This window comes from Lampetra fluviatilis, chromosome 6, assembly GCF_964198595.1.
Source record: "Lampetra fluviatilis chromosome 6, kcLamFluv1.1, whole genome shotgun sequence".
Lineage (NCBI taxonomy): Eukaryota > Metazoa > Chordata > Hyperoartia > Petromyzontiformes > Petromyzontidae > Lampetra > Lampetra fluviatilis.
In genome coordinates this window covers 18,660,338-18,681,986 of record NC_136280.1, presented here as the reverse complement: position 1 = coordinate 18,681,986, position 21,649 = coordinate 18,660,338, and the positions used below count along the sequence as shown (strand labels likewise).

Genomic DNA, 21,649 nt, shown 5'->3' with positions numbered 1-21,649 from the left:
ATAGGCTAATAATGTAACATTTAGCTCACATATTACTGATCAATACTTTAAAACCTCAGCGCTTTTAGGTGTAATATTAACCAGTAGGATATGATGTGTAGTCATGGTTATCCTGTGTCCGAATACATCCACGTAAACATCTTGGAGCACAGATATGCTTGGGCTGGCGCGCTGGTTTTTCGTCTCCACGTTGAAGTGGGGCAGGGAGGAGGAGATGTTGCACAGCTTGGCTGTTGTGTAGATGCACGCGCCCATGAAGTCGTAATAGAGCCCATCAAACGTCGTGTAATGTGGGTCTCCCTGCACCACACATCTTGCAGCTACTGAAAAAGATTTGAGAATTTTCCATTCACTTAACGGTGACCGTCTATGCAGCCATTTTAATCGTGTTATTACTTTGTTTTGAGATCGTGTTTGTATTTTAGCATCTAATAAAATAAATGCTTATTATTTTTATATTCACAAAGAGGGAACCTACCCATCAAACTCATCAAGCCATATTGGGATGAAATATCCTTCTTTATCTAACCACGGGGTAGGCCAAGCTACTGTGCAACAGGGGTACTAGAGATGGAGTCATTTTTTTCTCCGTCAATATTTACAAATTCTCCCATCAAATTAGGACTACACTAAATTAAGTTAAAAACAGGCAAGATTTGTTTCAATCAATTTGGTTCGTATTTGAACCATCAACATGTAATCCTTGAACAATGATAATAAAGCAGTTAACTGCCAGGATTTGAACAAGGAAACTCAGTTTTGCAGGATATATCCTGTGTTAAATACATTCACAATATAAGTAACCAATTCCCTTCTCAACCCACGATGAACATTTTATGTTTTGAATGTGTTTATCATCAAGGAAACGAAAATATATTACAGTACAAGTTCTTAAAAAATGGATTTGTAATTAAATATCCTGGGCAGGAGATATCGAAGTGTAGTCCATGATTACTTATGCTTGGAGGAGCAGTTGTTGCTGGCGGTGAAACTGTTGTGGTATCTGTGGTAAAAATAAACGCAATTAAACATATTGATGTATCACAAATAGAAGCATCATTTTAAGATTAACACAAAATACGCATACAATATTAGAATTTTAGTTGCAATACCACTATAATTTTATGTCTTCTTGGTTCTTTCGGTAAAGTCACATGGTAGGGAAATAATAAAATAATAAAAATAAAACATAATAAAATACAATTCTCACGACGTTTCATTTTATGGGCTGAAAAGTCATTGCAAATGAGCGGTCTTGATTATTTATTACATTGGGGGTAGGCATTGTAGGGAAAATCTTACCATAGCTGTGACAGCCCAAGCTTCCATTCTGCACACTGCAGATCTCGGAGGCTCCACACTGCCAGGGCTCACAGACCACGCCTCCAGCATCGCCACAAGAGCAATGCAGACTGCAGTTCTGTGTTGCAAACCAGCTGTCCCCAAGCTGCGAAAACCAATGCATGATGAGAATCAAGAAATATACATAAAAGGACAAGCTTACTAAAACCTTATCTGATATATTTCAACAGCATTGCAACATACATACATTGCATTTGTTCATTTTGTTTATCATTTTCACCATTTTACTCCAGCGTGAAACTTAATGCACTCCATCTTTAATCATATATTAGTCTTAAAAAGGAAGATGTTCACTGGTACGTCATATACCAAAACAATACAGGGCTTAGCTTGCCTCTGTGGATATTAATAAATGATCACCGTTGAATAGACATGATGTGAAGGGTTAACCCACCGGGTGATAGAATTCGTTGTGGTCCATGCAGCCACACTGATCTTGAGTGACACACTTGTCTCCTGAGAGGACAAAACCCTCCTCACAGACACAGCCCTCCCCACAGGGCTGCTGGCAGGCACCTGGGAGGGTCACATTGCTGCACGTGGCTGGGCACGGTGGGGCACAGCTCTCATAGTGGCTGTCTGCTGGGCACTCGAGCGCTGTCAACACAAACGATAAACATACTCAGAGATCAATGACAATGGGGATGCACAACTGCAAGCAGCTATACAAATGAACAAACCACACAGATGTACATTGTGCTTCCATAGCATAGAAACAAGGCCCTGTCTCATGCAATGTGATGTGTTACGAATTAAAGCTCAGAGGGGTTTGCACTCACGACAGAAGGTGGTATTCCTCCACATGATGACGATGCCATTTTCCGCGCACTCATCAGCATAGGCCTGAAGGGAGCCACAGAGGGTCCCCTTGTCCCCATGTGTCCAGCACTGGTCAAGCACGCAGCTGGTGAACAGCTCCTCTGGATTGACCACTGCATGGCACTCTGTGAACAATCCTGTTCACAAGGGACACACATTTTGCTTGACTCAATTGTCCTCTTCATTGATTATGAAGCACACTTTCAATAACTATTGCTGCAATAAAAATAACTTATGACACTGACCATTCACATCTGTGATGATTCCACAGAATGTCTCTGTTTCAAACTCTGCTTGCTCATCTTCATCACAGGGAGGTGGAGGTGGAGCGTCACAGCTACAAATAGACAAAGGTACAAGTCCATAACCACAAACCAGAGGCAAGACTCAAGGTGATGGTAAACAATAGAGAGGTGGCCACTCACTAGGCGGAGCTGTTGTCTGTTTTCCAGCTGTTTCCCAGCTCAGTTGGTGAAGAAGCTTGCGTCCCATCGGGCATCAGATATTCATCAGCACGGTCACCATTAAAGTTTCCTGTTAAAACACAGATTAAACTGTTCACATGTATTGCCTCAAAACTGGATTCAAGTCAACAATACAGGAATGAATGTAAAATGAACTTATAACAACTAAAACCACTTCCAGAACCATGTGTGATGTATGGATGTACGCTAAACTTATTTTATACCGTACATAGCCACCCGCGCTAATCGGAGGTGCGGTCAACTATGCATATGCCAAGCCAGGCCCTGATTTGATAAAAACATTGCTAGCTAAATACATTTACATTAGAATGTTAAAAGGTGACATTCAATGTGCTGCCTAATATTCCCGGTAGGTGGCGCCATCGCGATTCAATGGAGGGGAGAGTGGGGAGCGCACCTCCAGTGGCGTTTTGCGCATGTCCACGGGGGTGAACTATCGTAGTCCGTTAGCAAGGACATCCATACATTACACATTGCCACATGTGAAGGGGTGTAATTGGGAATTTCTAAATTGAATTGAAATGTTTCTATATATATATCTTCCAATGTATGCAACCTTTTTATTCTTAGAATACTTAACCCCAAAGCACATTCCTCAGGATGGGCGGGAGAGTCAATATGAAAATGTGTGATGTAACGAGAAGCAATGTCTTCAGTAAAGTGAGTGTACGTTACGCTCAGATTGCAAATTAAGTGAACAATTTCATAACGTGAATGGTGTAATATTTTAATTATAAAAAAAACCTAAATATTGGCAGTTGACATAATTAATCCTGCACGGTGATTATATGGCAATAACACAGCAGTTCTTTCTGAAGAGAGAACGTAAATAGAGCAGTTAAAGCCTTGTCTCAGCACTGCTATGGAACTCTCACAAACATGGTCTCACCACAGATGCCACAAAGCTCCCCTGCATACTCTCTTGGCACAGTCACTTCTGCTCGATTGTCTCCATTGAATCGAACAATCAGATTAAAGTCAGTCATGAGCACGAGGTATGAGCCACTCAGAGAGACATGTAGCCCTGGCAACACCAGTGGGGGCGTCACCAGCTCCTCATTCAGCTGTAGATCAGCGCACAGGAAACACAGGCATCGCAAGTCATTCCACGTGGGTTCTACTCTTGGTTACCTCACGATCAATGGATAATGTTGCAAAGATAATTAGTGGGTACCACATAATTGACTAATTTATTTCCAAAATACAATTGAACCTCTCATCTGCATTGCACTGGTGGAAAGTTGGACTTGATATGTACATTGTCTGGATATGTATGGTTTTATCTTGTTTTAATTGTAAGCTTAATTATATTTTAAGTTGCTTATCAATGACCGTGTTTCCAACCAACTTAAGGATTCTAAAACGTAGAGTATGATGGTGATATTATCTAATCGAATAGTAGAGTCCACTCTGAATGTGAATCAGTGCTCACTGAACTCTTCGAAGGGGGTAGAAATAAAACCAGCATACGTTTGAAGTCGGATGCAAAATTATATGCTTGTGAGGATTCTAGACAATGATAATTTAAAACATTGATGCATTCATATGAATACCATATTAGAAAAACTCATGCAAATCAGCACTGTAATGGAAACATATTTCCTCCTGCAATATACATCATTTTTGATACAATTGAAGGATTTAGACCAATGCAATCATCAAGAAAATTTGACAGACGTATAGCCACTTTCAATTCTTCAATTGTGCAAAGTTGAATTCTCACCAGAAGGGTACGACCCAAGGACAAGGTGATGTTTTGTCCATAGACTTCTGTGTGAACTTCTCTGACAAAAGAGATGGAGCCCTGGTTGCGATACTCGTTGGTTGTCTCCACATTGAAGTAGGGCAGATGAGACGAGCTGTTGCACAGCTTAGCTGTTGTGTAGGTGCACGTTCCCATGAATGCCAGTGAGAGCCCATCAAACGTGACGTAGTGTGGATCTCCATGCACGATGCAGTTTCCAGGCACTGAAAGAGATTTTTAAACATTCACTTTAATGTCACTCTGTCATAGCCCACTTAATTATGATTTATTTCAATAAACTACAGTCAGCGTTTTAGATTAAATTGCCACCATGATATATTTACCAAAAGTAGGTTCCCATAGTCCGTATGTGATTAAATTGATGAGATACATGGCCTGTATCAACTGAATACTCTGTTTGGTTTACTTTAGTTTATATGAGCAGCTCAGATATATTACAGTGTATGAAGAATGCAACAGTTGCTCCTATTGCAAGTCAATGAATTGTCACACTTCAGGATCACAATTTGATGCAATAAATAATGATTTTGTTACTATTGTGGTGAATGTGGTTCCTTGAGTGGTTGCAACATGTGTGAATCAATTGCACCACAGGGTAGCCCAATGTCCTGTACAACAGGGATACTTCTGGTGATTGGTAAATTATCTTTATAAATTTTGACTTTAAACTTTCGTGACTGCAGGAATTTATATTATTGGTTCTCTCGGTAAAGTGACGTGACTTTACCGAAAGAACCAAGAATATTTCGATTTAAAGCTTTCGTGACTGCAGGGATTCATCTTCTTGGTTCTTTCGGTAAAGTCACGTAGAAGGAAAATAATAAAATAATAAAAATAAAACATAATAAAATAATTCTCACGACGTTTCGGCCACAACGCAAGCAGCCGTCTTCAGGTGGAGAACAGGTCTGTCAAGTAAACAGAGTCTGAATGGCACGCTCCAGGCTTGGAGCGACTATTTATTCTGGGATGGAGGGGCGAAGAGCGTCTTGACAAAATAATTTGCATATCAAGAGGAATTTAGCATATTTATGGGAAATGCAGATATGCGATTAGTACTACTTGTGAAATGCGTAGGAGGTTTGGCGAGGGGTTTAAAGTCATTATGCCCATGCATTATGCAGGATTAGCAGTATCAAAGGGAGGGAGTAAGGTTAGAATTAATAAAGGGAAGGAATGTTAATAATATGGCACCGCAGCAACTAATATGCTTATTGACTATACATTGTCATATTACACTGTTTTATTCTACCCACTCAACTGTATACCACACTGCTGTATATTCACTATACAATTACGATACTATATATTACCTTATACATTGTATTAAACATTACACTTTAATACTATTTATTATTATACAATATGCTATACACTATACCATTGACCGTCGCGTGAAAGGAACTAAGAGGAAGCAACGAAATATGTCAATGGGAGAGTGGTGGTAGAAAGCTTGCAGCGGAGCAAAGAATCCATTCCCTGCGGAGAATGCAAGATATATAGTCAATGTCAGTGAGTGGACTGCGGTCTGAAAGTCACCGTAAACGTGAACACAATCAGTTAAGATCCGAAATGGTTTATTACGTCCTTCCAATTATTGCTCAGCCAGAATCCATCTTCTCGGTTGAAATTGTCTCTGTGTTTGTATATGTGGATCGCCTCATGGACGAATCTCTCATGGTAGCCGGATGGCTTGCAGAGAACCTCTGTCTTGAGCCCACATGATATTGACAATTCCTTGACCACATCAATTCCATACACCCAGCCATCAGATTCACCATGGAAGTCGAAAAAGATGGCAAGCTACCCTTTTTGGATGTCCTAATTAAAAGGAGACCTGATGGTTCAATGAGCCACTCTGTCTACAGGAAAGCCACCCATACGGATGCTTACCTAAAACCGGATTCCCACCACCATCCATCCCAGAAGAATTCCCTCATCAAGACTCTATACCAGGGGTCGGCAACCAAAATAACAAGAAGAGCCATTTCTTTCCAATTCGGTACAAAATTCAGTATTTCAAGAGCCGCAATGCATCTGAGTACATACGTACTCATCGTCAAGAAGCAGCTCGTAAAGAGCCGCATGCGGCTCCGGAGCCGTAGGTTGCCGACCCCTGCTCTATACCCATAGAGCCCAATGCATTTCCGACCAGGAACACATTGCCAGTGAACTCAAACACGTACGCCAAGCTCTTAAGGCTAATGGTTACTCCGACTACACAATCCGCAAAGCCATCACTCCAACCACCAAGAAGGATCCTGTTGAGGAGCCTTTCAAAACCATCACCTTACCCTACATTGCTGGGGTCACAAAAAAGATCTCCAAAATCCTGGTAAAACACAAGATCCAGGTCCGATTCAACACAGTACATAAAATCCGTGATCTGGTCCCATCTGTAAAAGACGTGGTTCCAGACATACAGTACCCTGGCGTTTACAAACTAAGCTGCCTCTGTGGTAGCAGTTACATTGGAGAAACCAAACGACATGTCTCGGACCGCATCCGTGAACATAAAGCAGACTTGAAACACGGTAGGACAAACACCTCAGCCGTGGCAGATCACTGTTACAATTCAGTGGGCTCACATGATATTCTTAGGTTTTTTCGGTAAAGTCACGTAGGTAAAACATTTTAAATTAATAAAAGTAAAATAAAATAAAACAAAATAAAAAATCACGACGTTTCGGAAGCAACACAAGCCTCCATCTTCAGGTGGAACCGTCACAGCCACGACAGCTGTATCAAGTAAATGAGAGATCACAAGAAATACCACCCCGTATATATAATGGTTGAGGGGGGAAGGGCCAGGAACGGCACACTTTTTATTAATATGGTAAGGTGAGGCTTAAGACTAAGAATAGACTGCATAACAAAGGACTGAGCCTTTGTTATGGAGAGGTGCGGTTTGTAACTAACACCTAGCATACATAACAAAAGTGTGAAAAAAGAAAGCAAGTAAAAACTAAAAATGGTAAAACAACAAACTGGCTGTCTATCAATAACCTGTAATAGTTGTCTGTCAAATAAGATGGTCCAAATAAGTGTAGTTACATCTTTTTTGCATGGTTAATCACATCTTTCCAATGATTACTCAGTTTGTAACCCTCATCACGGTTGAAATTATGTCTGTGTTTGTATATTTGTATGGCTTCATGTACAAACCTTTGATGGTAGCCAGGAGGTTTGCAGAGCACCTTGGTGTCAGAAATGACAATTTCATGGGAGCCCACAGAGTTGTAGCAATGATCGGCAACAGCCGAAGAATCAGTTCTGCCGTATTTCAGATCTGACTTGTGCTCGCGGACACGATCAGAAACATGACGTTTCGTTTCTCCAATGTAGCAATCACCACAACTGCAACTAAGTTTGTAGACTCCAGGATACTGTAAGTCAGGAACGACATCCTTCACAGATGGAATCAGATCACGGATTTTATGCACTGTACTGAATCGGACTTGGATCTTATGTTTGTTTAGAATTTTGGAGATCTTTTTGGTCACGCCTGCTATGTATGGTAACGTGATAGTTTTGGTCGGAGTTTCATGTGGCTGTTTCTGTATGGTGGGAGAAACAGCTTGGCGTATGGTGCGGTCAGAGTATCCGTTCATCCTGAGGGCCCGATGTACATGTCTTAATTCACCGGCCAGGTGGTGTTGGTCAGAAATGCCATGGGCTCTGTGGTATAGCGTTTTGATGAGAGCATTCTTTTGAGATGGGTGGTGGTGGGAATCCGGTTTCAAGTAGGAATCTGTGTGGGTGGCTTTCCTGTACACAGAATGTCCCAAGGATCCGTCAGGTCTCCTCTCAAACAGAATATCCAAGAATGGTAGTTTACCATCTTTCTCCACTTCCATGGTGAATCTGATGGATGGGTGTCTGGAATTGATGTGGTCCAAGAAGTGGTTCAATGCTGGGAGGCCATGTGGCCAGATGACGAAAGTGTCATCCACATACCTCTTCCACAGGGAAGGACGCAGGGTGGATGTCTGGATGGCGTCTGATTCAAACTTGCCGCCTCTCTAAAACCATCGGCGGCAAGACCTCCCAGACTCTATGGTCTTCCCAAGATCCATAAAGAAGGCACCCCGCTACGACCCATCGTGTCGACGACAAACTCCCCTACTTACAAACTAGCCCGGTTTCTATCAGATACTCTGCTTCCCTTCACAGGCAAGACCTCTTCGGCAGTACTCAACTCAACCCAATTAGTCTCTATGGTTAAGGACATGGTACTATCTCCTGATGACATCCTCGTCAGTTTTGATGTAGTATCTCTGTTTACCAAAGTCCCAGTACCGGACACCCTAACAATAATTGAGGACTTAGTCCAACATGGATTGAATACTGATGTACCTGTGCTGGTTAGGCATTGCCTCACCAACACCTATTTTACCTGGAATGGTACCTTCTACAAACAGAATGAGGGTACCCCTATGGGCTCCCCCTTGTCACCAGTGATAGCCAACATGTTCATGGAAAAGTTTGAATCAGACGCCATCCAGACATCCACCCTGCGTCCTTCCCTGTGGAAGAGGTATGTGGATGACACTTTCGTCATCTGGCCACATGGCCTCCCAGCATTGAACCACTTCTTGGACCACATCAATTCCAGACACCCATCCATCAGATTCACCATGGAAGTGGAGAAAGATGGTAAACTACCATTCTTGGATATTCTGTTTGAGAGGAGACCTGACGGATCCTTGGGACATTCTGTGTACAGGAAAGCCACCTACACAGATTCCTACTTGAAACCGGATTCCCACCACCACCCATCTCAAAAGAATTCTCTCATTAAAACGCTATACCACAGAGCCCATGGCATTTCTGACCAACACCACCTGGCCGGTGAATTAAGACATGTACATCGGGCCCTCAGGATGAACGGATACTCTGACCGCACCATACGCCAAGCTGTTTCTCCCACCATACAGAAACAGCCACATGAAACTCCGACCAAAACTATCACGTTACCATACATAGCAGGCGTGACCAAAAAGATCTCCAAAATTCTAAACAAACATAAGATCCAAGTCCGATTCAGTACAGTGCATAAAATCCGTGATCTGATTCCATCTGTGAAGAATGTTATTCATGACTTACAGTATCCTGGAGTCTACAAACTGAGTTGCAGTTGTGGTGATTGCTACATTGGAGAAACGAAACGTCATGTTTCTGATCGTGTCCGCGAGCACCAGTCAGATCTGAAACACGGCAGAACTGATTCTTCGGCTGTTGCCGATCATTGCTACAACTCTGTGGGCTCTCATGAAATTGTCTTTTCCGAGACCAAGGTGCTCTGCAAACCTCCTGGCTACCATCAAAGGTTTGTACACGAAGCCATACAAATATACAAACACAGACATAATTTCAACCGTGATGAGGGTTACAAACTGAGTAATCATTGGAAAGATGTGATTAACCATGCAAAAAAGATGCAACTACACTTATTTGGACCATCTTATTTGACAACTATTACAGGTTATTGATAGACAGCCAGTTTGTTGTATCACCAGTTTTAGTTTTTACTTGCTTTCTTTTTTCACACTTTTGTTATGTATGCTAGGTGTTAGTTACAAACCGCACCTCTCCATAACAAAGGCTCAGTCCTTTGTTATGCAGTCTATTCTTAGTCTTAAGCCTCACCTTACCATATTAATAAAAAGTGTGCCGTTCCTGGCCCTTCCCCCCTCAACCATTATATATACGGGGTGGTATTTCTTGTGATCTCTCATTTACTTGATACAGCTGTCGTGGCTGTGACGGTTCCACCTGAAGACGGAGGCTTGTGTTGCTTCCGAAACGTCGTGATTTTTTATTTTGTTTTATTTTATTTTACTTTAATTAATTTAACATTTTTTACCTACGTGACTTTACCGAAAAAACCTAAGAATATGAATCCTTGCAGTCACGAAAGCTTCAAATCTAGAATCACATGATATTGACTTCTCCAAGACAGAGGTTCTCTGCAAGCCATCCGGCTACCATGAGAGATTCGTCCATGAGGCGATCCACATATACAAACACAGAGACAATTTAAACCGAGAAGATGGATTCTGGCTCAGCAATCATTGGAAGGACGTAATAAACCATTTCGAATCTTAACTGATTGTGTTCACGTTTACGGTGACTTTCAGACCGCAGTCCACTCACTGACATTGACTATATATCTTGTATTCTCCGCAGGGAATGGATTCTTTGCTCCGCTGCAAGCTTTCTACCACCACTCTCCCATTGACATATTTCGTTGCTTCCTCTTAGTACCTTTCACACAACGGTCAATGGTATAGTGTATAGCATATTGTATAATAATAAATAGTATTAAAGTGTAATGTTTAATACAATGTATAAGGTAATATATAGTATCGTAATTGTATAGTGAATATACAGCAGTGTGGTATACAGTTGGGTGGGTAGAATAATACATAGTGTAATATTACAATGTATAGTCTAAAAGCATATTAGTTGCTGCGGCGCCATATTATTAACATTCCTTCCCTTTATTAATTCTAACCTTACTCCCTCCCTTTGATACTGCTAATCCTGCATAATGCATGGGCATAATGACTTTAAACCCCTCGCCAATCCTCCCACGCATCTCACAAGTAGTACTAATCGCATATCTGCATTTCCCATAAATATGCTAAATTCCTCTTGATATGCACTCCGCAGGGAATGGATTCTTTGCTCCACTGCAAGCTTCCTACCACCACTCTCCCATTGACATATTTAGTTGCTTCCTCTTAGTACCTTTCACGCGACGGTTAATGGTATAGTGTATAGCATATTATATAATAATAAACAGTATTAAAGTGTAATGTTTAATACAATGTATAAGGTAATATATAGTATCGTAATTTTATAGTGAATATATAGCAGTGTGTTATACAGTTGAGTGGGTAGAATAAAACAGTGTAATATGACAATGTATAGTCAATAAGCATATTGGTTGCTGCGGCGCCATATTACTAACATTAATTCCCTTTATTAATTCTAACCTTACTCCCTCCCTTTGATACTGCTAATCCTGCATAATGCATGGGCATAATGACTTTAAACCCCTCGCCAAACCTCCTACGCATTTCACAAGTAGTACTAATCGCATATCTGCATTTCCCATGAATATGCTAAATTCCTCTTGATATGCAAATTATTTTGTCAAGACGCTCTTCGCCCCTCCATCCCAGCATAAATAGTCGCTCCAAGCCTGGAGCGTGCCATTCAGACTCTGTCTACTTGACAGACCTGTTCTCCACCTGAAGACGGCTGCTTGCGTTGTGGCCGAAACGTCGTGAGAATTATTTTATTATGTTTTATTTTTATTATTTTATTATTTTCCTTCTACGTGACTTTACCGAAAGAACCAAGAAGATGAAACAAGAATATCTTCATGAACTCGAGATGGAGCCATTATTTTTCTCCGTTAATATTAAAAAATTCTCCTCTCAAATCAGAACTACACTAAATGAAGTTAAAAACAGGCAAGATTTGTTTCAATCTCTCAAATCCGTGTTTGAACCATCAACATGCAATCTTTGAACAATGAGAATAAATTAGTAAATTGCCAGCATTTGGACCAGTTTTGAAGGCTCCATGCTTTGTTGAACACATTCAGAGCAATATATATTAGAGCAAAAGTTCTGAAACATTTATTTTGTAAGTAAATATCCTGGGCAAGAGATATCGATGTGTAGTCCTTGATTACTTATGCTTGGAGGAGCAGTTGTTGTTGGCGGTGAAACTGTTGTGGTATCTGTGGTAAGAAATAAACACAAATAAATATATTGATGTATCACAAATGCAAGCATAATTTTATGATTAACACAAAATACGCCATATTATAATTTTAGTTGCAATATCACTATCATTTAATGGGCTGAAAAGTCTTTGCAAATGAGCGGTCTTGATCCTTTCTTATATTGGGGTAGGACATGTAGGGAAAATCTTACCATAGCTGTGACAGCCCAGGCTTCCATTCTGCACACTGCAGATCTCGGAGACTCCACACTGCCAGGGCTCACAGACCACGCCTCCAGCATTGCCACAAGTGCAATGCAGACTGCAGTTCTGTGTTGCAAACCAGCTGTCCCCAAGCTGCGAAAACCAATGCACGATGAGAATCAAGAAATATACATAACAGGAAAAGCTAACTAAAACCTTATCTGATATATTTCAACAGCATTGCAACATACATACATTGCATTTGTTCATTTTGTTTATCATTTTCACCATTTTACTCCAGCGTGAAACTTAATGCACTCCATCTTTAATCATATATTAGTCTTAAAAAGGAAGATGTTCACTTGTACGTCATATACCAAAACAATACAGGGCTTAGCTTGCCTCTGTGGATATTAATAAATGATCACCGTTGAATAGACATGATGTGAAGGGTTAACCCACCGGGTGATAGAAGTCGTTGTGGTCCAGGCAGCCACACTGATCTTGAGGGACACACTTGTCTCCTGAGAGGACAAAACCCTCCTCACAGACACAGCCCTCCCCACAGGGCTGCTGGCAGGCACCTGGGAGGGTCACATTGCTGCACGTGGCTGGGCACGGTGGGGCACAACTCTCATAGTGGCTGTCTGCTGGGCACTCGAGCGCTGTCAACACAAACGATAAACATACTCAGAGATCAATTACAATGGGGATACATAACTGCAAGCAGCTATACAAATGAACAAACCACACAGATGTACATTGTGCTTCCACAGAATAAAAACAAGGCCCAGTCTCATGCAATGTGATGTGTTACGGATTAAAGCTCAGACAGATGTGCACTCACGGCAGAAGGTGTCGTTCCTCCACATGATGATTACCCCATGCTGGGCACACTGGTCAGCGTAGGTCTGCATGGAGGCACAGAGGAACTGCTCGTTCCCATCCATCCAGCACTGGTCAAGAACGCAGGTGATGAAGAATTGCTCTGGATTGACCACTGCATGGCACTCTTTGAATGCTCCTGTTCACAAGCGACGTGAATATAATTTACAACACAACGATATTTGTAACTATGTATGTACGTATGTTGACCTTCTGTCGCACCGTATGTCGTCAACCGTGCTAATCGGAGGTGCGGGGGAAGGACAACAAACTAAACAATAAAACTGTTCTAAAGTAATGAGTTTTAAATTTTGATATAAAAGTACAGAGCTCCAGTGGCTTCCTAATATTGGAAGGAAGTGTGTTCCAGACGGCTGTAGAAGTGCATCTGAAAGCCCTTGATGCAGTGGCCATCTATGTTCGATGGTTAGCCAAAAGCTGCTGCGTGACTGTTTATGCTCCTGGATGAGATCAGCAGAGTATTGTGGTTCATTTGTAACAAGTACTTTGTGTGCAGTGAGTGTGAACTTGTAATATATTCGTTCAGCAACCGGAAGCCAATGCAGTTCAGCGAGAAATAGATGGGCATGGACGGATTTTACAAATAGGAACAACAGTTCCACACTGCCCACCAGGGATTATTTGTCTGTCTGTCGTGCATGGCCCCGCCCCACCAGAGCCCTCCCATTGGCTCGGGGGCGCCGACCAATGGGAGCGGTCAGTTGGGGTTGGTAGAGGGGGAAGTTAGTGGTGGGAGGGGGGGGGCACCGCCGCGACTCGGGCCAATGAGGAGACGGGCGATGTTTCCTTCACAAAATGGAACTGGGGGAGGGTGGCTCCATTCATAAAATGGAAGCCTTGAAAAGAAAAAAAGCGGATCTTTTTGCCTCGTGTTTCTTTCAACATTCCCAGCCTTAAGGTGATTCAGTTAGAGTTGGGAGGGGTGGGGCTGGGTGGGGAGGGAGGAGCTGGGTGGGGAGGGGAGGGTGGGGAGGGGCTGGGTGGGGAGGGCTGGGTGGGGAGGGGCTGGTCACCTCGTGGTGCCCTTATAAAACTCAACGTTTAACCTACACACTACACTATACACGACAACACACTACACTTATACAGGTAAGAACAACAGCTTCCACACTGCCCACCAGGGAATATTTTCCTGTCGTGCACGAATGCGCTGTCCAACCGAGTTCCTACCTGCCCACTCCGAAGGAACGTGTTCCAGTACCCGTCACAACACTTGCAAAATAATGTTGAACATGCTGAAGCTTGCTAATGTTTTTGCTAGACATCCCGTAGAGTAAAACTATCAACATAAACTAGAACTATCAACGTATATTTCTGTATTATATCTGAATTGAAACAAAGTTGTTTAAAGGGAAATAATGCATTCAGCAGTAATACATAACTGGACTTACCATTGACATCATGTATCTTTCCACAAAATTCCTCCGATTCAAACTTAGCCTGTTCTTCTGCATCACAGGGACCTGGAGGCTCAAAGTCAACGTCGCAGCTGAAAATAAATCGAAAAACAAACTCCTATTACCACGTCAACATCATTTCATTCATCACCCTTGCATTGCCTTCAGAAAAACCAGTCACTTACTGTAACCATTTTTAAATTGGAGACAAGGGACCCAAATATAATGTATGTGAATATCGATCCTCCCCACTTAGGCAGAAAGATGGGTGTTTTCTAGAACCTATCACAGGTCCACAAACTGCAATCCACGCAGCAGTATTTGCACTACCTGTGCAGCACATTCTGCTGTGCCTGAGTCCACAGGAGAAATGGATCAAAGTCTGTGAGGCTATAGTGAAGCGAAGACGCAATTCATGATCCACCAGTCCATGAACAGAGAAATGGCATTCGGGAACAGAAGATGAGACTGAATGGTCAGCTTTGTCCATGGGCAGAAAATTCACAATGACGTGTATTTGGCAGATTCTTCGAATTCCATGGGTGCCGAGTGGATTGAGCGGCACAAATCTTGACTCATAAAATAATTTTAAAAAGTGTAAAAAGCGGGAAATGGTGTGCAGCAATTTAACACCAGTGAAACTTTCTAGAAAGCCAGAAAGCAAACAGAAAGTGCAGTTTTTGTGAACAATATTTTACACGAAGATGCAAAATGGGCGAGTGATCACTCACTCAGCTGAGCTGTTATCTGATATCCAACTGTTTCCCAGCTTGGTTTCGGAAGCAGCTAATGATCCATTTGGCATCAGTAAATCATCCTCAATATCACCATTAAAGTTTCCTGTTCAAAAGACAATGACATTCACATGGTCCACCAAACGTGTGGCTTCACTCCCATAATACTGCTCCTCGTAAAATTAGGAGCATACGTTTATACAGAGCAAACATTGGGAATTGTAAGATTACGTGACATTACAAAATGACAAATAATACATCAAAATATAACTTTACCAGCTAGGGCAGACACGAGTGGTGAGTGACTTACAAACTGGTCCTGGGCCCCATTGCAACATGCAGTGACCAGCATGGAGAATGGTCAAACAACCCCCATGACTGACGCAACTTAGAGAGGCCTTCATCTACCAGTGGATTCAGAAGGGGCTGGACCATTTTTAAGTCATGGATTCTAGAAGCAAAAGATTAATAATAACCTATTCAAATCCATCGTGAATGTCTTCATAATCGGTTTCTCTTTACCATTGCCGTTAATGTGTTATCCTTGAAAACTCCTTATCTTCTGCCTTATCCTATAATTCGTAAGAGTGCCTCTGTGAATGTTGCGTTGTTTTTTTACGCTGTTTCGCACACAATCTGTTAAGTAGCTTTAACTCAAAACACTTTAAAAAATCAATGGTCTGCCCAAAATATAGTAATGCTCCCACCTCAGGGATGGTGTATCAAAGTGAGCACTACAACTGCTTGGTGCAACTAAATCAAGCGCTGTCCTCCCTATGGATGATGTAGCTCTGTCTGAGCACCTGGACTGTCTTCATCACATCTCTTTGCTGCCTCTGCTACAGTACTGCTGCTATGTGTTGTGTTCTTCTACGGTACTTTTATGTTTCGTGCTCTTCTGAAATGCCCATATCAGTGCACCTATCTTCTGAACTCTCTTATTTCTCCACATAGGATTTGTGTGTTTTTGACAATCCATTTCACAAAGTGCTGTGTCTCATCCATCATATCACAAGCTGATGAACTTCAGGACTCACTACCAACCTTTCCATTCTCAATTAATTTCAATATGAAGGGGAATGTTTAAGCTTGTAACCGATGCGAACGCAAGTCAGGTTTCAATAATGCTCATGAACATTCTGATCATAGTCTCACCGCAGAGTCCACAGAGCTGCCCAGCGTACTCCATTGGTACAGACACCTCCACTTGATGGTTCCCATCGAAACGAACCGTGAGGCTGAAGTTGGTCATGAGCACGAGGTATGAGCCGCTCAGAGACACGTGCATCCCCGGTAACACCAGTGGGGGCGTCACCCGCTCCCCATCCAACTGTAGATCATAGTACATGAGTGATTCAAGCGTTAAGGAATTTATTTTCCTACATAATAATGCTTGTATATCCCAGTGGTCTTTGGTTTAATATACGTTTGATTATTTCTGGTAAAAAAACACTATCATTACTTCTGCTTAAGAATTGGGCTTTCGAGACCTAAGTATTGTACCCTATTCTCTTATTGAGAATTTGTGTATAATTAAAGCCAAATCACATCAAGCCACATTCGATTAACACAAAGCCTCACATTACTTTTGAGGCTGGATTCAAATGAGGGGAGCACAGCATCTGTAAGACTTCATGTTTGTCTCCTTGTCTCTCTCAGTGTCATGACAATCACCCATCTATTAATAATTATAAATATTTTAATATAAATTATTTACCAAAAACAAAACCTTGATGAATCTTTTTTTTCCCGGAGGATCCTGCATTGAGATGTTTGAACAGTTATATAAATGAGGAAACCAGAGAAACTGAACTGCCATCTACTGTCCACCTCACAGTGCCATGACTACAGCACCTGGCGATCCCTATGGGTCACCCATCAAAATGCTAACCAGGCTCAAGCTAAATCCAGGCCTGCCACACCCACTTCCACTTATGCTCGTCTCGTCTGTCCTCCCCAATATTAGTTTGTTCCATCGCCTCTGCTTGAGTCCACACCATGTATATGCATAATTGTCTTTTACATTTAACTCATTTGTTCTATAATCTCGGCGCTAACACGAGGTGTAATACTAACCAGGAGGGCGTGCTGTAAAGACAAGGTGACCCTGTGTCCGTACACGTCCACGTGAACATCTCGGACATAAGATACGCTTGTAGAGCCACGGCGGTCGTTTTTCGTCTCCACATTGAAGTGGGGCAGGGAGGAGGAGATGTTGCACAGCTTGGCTGTTGTGTAGATGCACGCGCCCATGAAGTGGTAATAGAGCCCATCAAACGTCGTGTAATGTGGGTCTCCCATCGCCAAGCATTTTGCAGCTCCTAAAATAAATTCACAAATTTCCCGTTCACTTCACGGTGACAGTCCATGTCGCCATTTTAACCATTCCTTTGCTTTACAGTTTTGTCCTCGTTATTTGGCTGTAAATAAATTAACGTTCACTTTTTTTTATTGCACCTTTATTTATCTAGAAGATATAAAATTATGTCCAAGCTTCAATGTTTAGTTGGTTTATTTTTACAATGCGATATTGTATATTTACACTGGAGATATGTGAGAATAAATACATGGTATTGTGCTGTGTAGTCTCTGATTACCAGATGATGGAGCTGTGGATGGAGCTGCAGTGGTGATATCTGTAAAAAAACAGAAAAGTAAAAACTATAGTGTTCTCGCTGCCAAGCAATGTTTGAAAAAGTATTGCTTGTTTTCCCCATACTACTCGGTATAACTATATTTTTCTATGTTAAATCTGTGGGCCGAGTCATATTTTAACAATTGCACCTCTAATTTTAAACATCCCGATGCCATTGCAAGAAGGCCCATGGCTTTCTTACGATTAGCGAAAGAAGTACAACATACATAAATATACACAAATACATATATTGATGAATCACAAATGGAAGCATAATTTTAAGATGAACACAAAATACGCATACAATATTATAATTTTAGTTGCAATATCACTATCATTTTATGGGCCGAAAAGTCATTGCAAATGAGCGGTTTTGATTATTTCTTACATTGGGGGAGGACATGTAGGGAAAATCTTACCATTGCTGTGACAGCCCAGGCTTCCATTCTGCACACTGCAGATCTCAAAGGCTCCACACTGCCAGGGCTCACAGACCACGCCTCCAGCATCGCCACAAGAGCAATGCAGACTGCAGTTCTGTGTTGCAAACCAGCTGTCCCCAAGCTGTGAAAACCAATGCACGATGAGAATCATGAAATATACTGTACATATTAGGAAAAGCTTACTGAAACATTATCTGATATATTTCAACAGCATTGTAACATACATACATTGCATTTGTTCATTTTGTTCATAATTTTCACCATTTTACTCCAGCGTGAAACTTAATGCACTCATCTTTACTCATATATTAGTCTTAAAAAGGAAGATGTTCACTGGTACGTCATATACCAAAACAATACAGGGCTTAGCTTGCCTCTGTGGATATTAATAAATGATCACTGTTGAATAGACATGATGTGAAGGGTTAACCCACCGGGTGATAGAAGTCGTTGTGGTCCAGGCAGCCACACTGATCTTGAGGGACACACTTGTCTCCTGAGAGGACAAAACCCTCATCACAGACACAGCCCTCCCCACAGGGCTGCTGGCAGGCACCTGGGAGGGTCACATTGCTGCACGTGGCTGGGCACGGTGGGGCACAGCTCTCATAGTGGCTGTCTGCAGGGCATTCGAGCGCTGTCAACACAAACGATAAACATACTCAGAGATAAATTAGAATGGGGATGCACAACTGCAAGCAGCTATACAAATGAACAAACCACACAGATGTAGATTGTGCTTCCACAGAATAAAAACAAGGCCCAGTCTCATGCAATGTGATGTGTTACGGATTAAAGCTCAGACAGATGTGCACTCACGGCAGAAGGTGTCGTTCCTCCACATGACGATGACCCCATGCTGGGCACACTGGTCAGCGTAGGTCTGCATGGAGTCACAGAGGAACTGCTCTATCCCATCCATCCAGCACTGGTCAAGAACGCAGGTGATGAAGAATTGCTCTGGATTGACCACTGCATGGCACTCTTGGAATGCTCCTGTTCACAAGCAACGTGAATATAATTTACAACACAGCGATATTTGTAACTACGTATGTACGTATGTTGACCTTCTGTCGCACCGTATGTCGTCAACCGTGCTAATCGGAGGTGCGGGGGAAGGACAACAAACTAAACAATAAAACTGTTCTAAAGTAATGAGTTTAAATGTAAAAGTACAGAGCTCCAGTGGCTTGCTAATATTGGAAGGAAGTGTGTTCCAGACGGCTGTAGAAGTGCATCTGAAAGCCCTTGATGCAGTGGCCATCTTTGTTCGATGGTTAGCCAAAAGCTGCTGTGAGGATGCCTGATTGTTTATGATCCTTGATGAGATCAGCAAGGTATTGTGGTTCATATGTGTTGCAACCACTTTGTGTGTAGTGTGTGTGAACTTGTAATGTATTCGTTCAGCAACAGAAAGCCAAAGCAGTTCAGCGAGAAATAGATGGGCATGGTCGGATTTTCCAGTACCCGTTGAACATGCTCCAGCTTGCTAATGTTTTTGCTAGACATCCCATAGAGTAAAACTAAACCAATCAACTTAAACTAGAACTATCAACGTATATTTCTGTATTATATCTGAATTGAAACAAAGTTGTTTAAAGGGAAATTATGCATTCAGCAGTCATACATATCTGGACTTACCATTGACATAATGTATCTTTCCACAAAATTCCTCCGATTCAAACTTAGCCTGTTCTTCTGCATCACAGGGACCTGGAGGCTCAACGTCAACGTCGCAGCTGCAAATAAAACAAAAAACAAACTCTTATTACCGCATCAACATCATTCCATTCATCACCCTTGCATTGCCTTCAGAAAAACCGGTCACTTACTGTAACCATTTTTAAATCGGAGACAAGGGACCCAAATATAATGTATGTGAATATCGATCCTCCCTACTTAGGCAGAAAGATGGGTGCTTTCTAGAACCTATCACAGGTCCACAAACTGCAATCCACGCAGCAGTATTTGCACCACCTGTGCAGCACATTCTGCTGTGCCTGAGTCCACAAGGAGAAATGGATCAAAGTCGGTGAGGTTATAGTGAAGCTAAGACGCAATTCATAGTCCACCAGTCCATGAACAGAGCCATGGCATTCGGCAATAGAGGCTGAGACTGAATGATCAGCTTTGTCCATGGGCAGAAAATACACAATGACGTGTATTTGGCAGATTCTTCAAATTCTATGTGTGCTGAGTGGATTGAGCGGCACAAATCTTGACTTCTAAAATAATTTTAAATATCGTAAAAAGCGTGAAATGGGATGCAGCAATTTACCACCAGCGAAACTGTCAATGAAGCCACAAAGCAAACAGAAAGTGCAGTTTTCGTGAACAAAGATGCAAAATAGGTGAGTGATCACTCACTCAGCTGAGCTGTTATCTGATATCCAACTGTTTCCCAGCTTGGTTTCGGAAGCAGCCAATGATCCATTTGGCATTAGGAAGTCATCCTCAATATCACCATTAAAATTTCCTGTTCAAAAGACAACAACATTCAAATGGTCCACCAAACGTGTGGCTTCACTCCCAGAATACTGCTCCTCATAAAATAAGGAGCAAACATTTGGAATTGTAAGATTATGTGACATTACAAAATGACAAATAATACATGAAAAGAAAACTTTGCCAGCCAGGGCTAACATGAGTGGTGAGTGATATATGAAACGGTCCTGGGCCCCATTGCAACATGCAGTGTCCAGCATGAAGTATGGTCAAACAACCCCCATGACCGACGCAACTTAGAGAGGCCTTCATCTAGCAGTGGATTCACAAGGGGCTGGACCATTTTAAAATCATGGATTCTAGAAGCAAAAGATTGCACACAATCTGTTGAGCAGCTTTAACTCAAAACACTAACAAATCAATGGTCTGCCTAAAATATAGTAATGCTCCCACCTCAGGGATGGTGCATCAAAGTGAGCACTACAACTGCTTGGTGCAACTAAATCAAGCGCTGTCCTCCCGATGGATGATGTAGCTCTGTCTGAGCACCTGGACTGTCTTCATCACATCTCTTTGCTGCCTCTGCTACAGTACTGCTGCTATGTGTTGTGTTCTTCTACAGTACTTTTATGTTTCTAGCCTTTCTGAAATGCCCAAATCAGTGACCCTATGTTCTGAACTGTCTTACTCTCTTATTTCTCCACATAGGATTTG

General features: G+C 42.0%; 1 protein-coding gene across 1 annotated transcript in view; it reads right to left on the bottom strand.

Moving 5' to 3' along the window:
• LOC144932969 (IgGFc-binding protein-like) overlaps positions 1-19,453 on the bottom strand; it is a 134,293-nt gene extending 114,840 nt beyond the window's left edge. The window contains exons 1-16 of the mRNA XM_078857371.1: positions 19,310-19,453; positions 18,925-19,127; positions 18,467-18,524; positions 17,489-17,733; positions 16,568-16,742; positions 12,838-13,040; positions 12,384-12,528; positions 4,456-4,634; positions 3,556-3,730; positions 2,607-2,715; positions 2,427-2,518; positions 2,142-2,318; positions 1,757-1,959; positions 1,303-1,447; positions 956-1,003; positions 82-323 (exon numbers count right to left, since the gene is read on the bottom strand). Coding sequence (XP_078713497.1) covers positions 82-323; positions 956-1,003; positions 1,303-1,447; positions 1,757-1,959; positions 2,142-2,318; positions 2,427-2,518; positions 2,607-2,715; positions 3,556-3,730; positions 4,456-4,634; positions 12,384-12,528; positions 12,838-13,040; positions 16,568-16,742; positions 17,489-17,733; positions 18,467-18,524; positions 18,925-19,127; positions 19,310-19,412 — 2,502 coding nt within the window. The 5' untranslated portion in view covers positions 19,413-19,453. The remainder of the gene's footprint in view (positions 1-81; positions 324-955; positions 1,004-1,302; positions 1,448-1,756; positions 1,960-2,141; positions 2,319-2,426; positions 2,519-2,606; positions 2,716-3,555; positions 3,731-4,455; positions 4,635-12,383; positions 12,529-12,837; positions 13,041-16,567; positions 16,743-17,488; positions 17,734-18,466; positions 18,525-18,924; positions 19,128-19,309) is intronic.
• Positions 19,454-21,649: the final 2,196 nt, after the last annotated feature.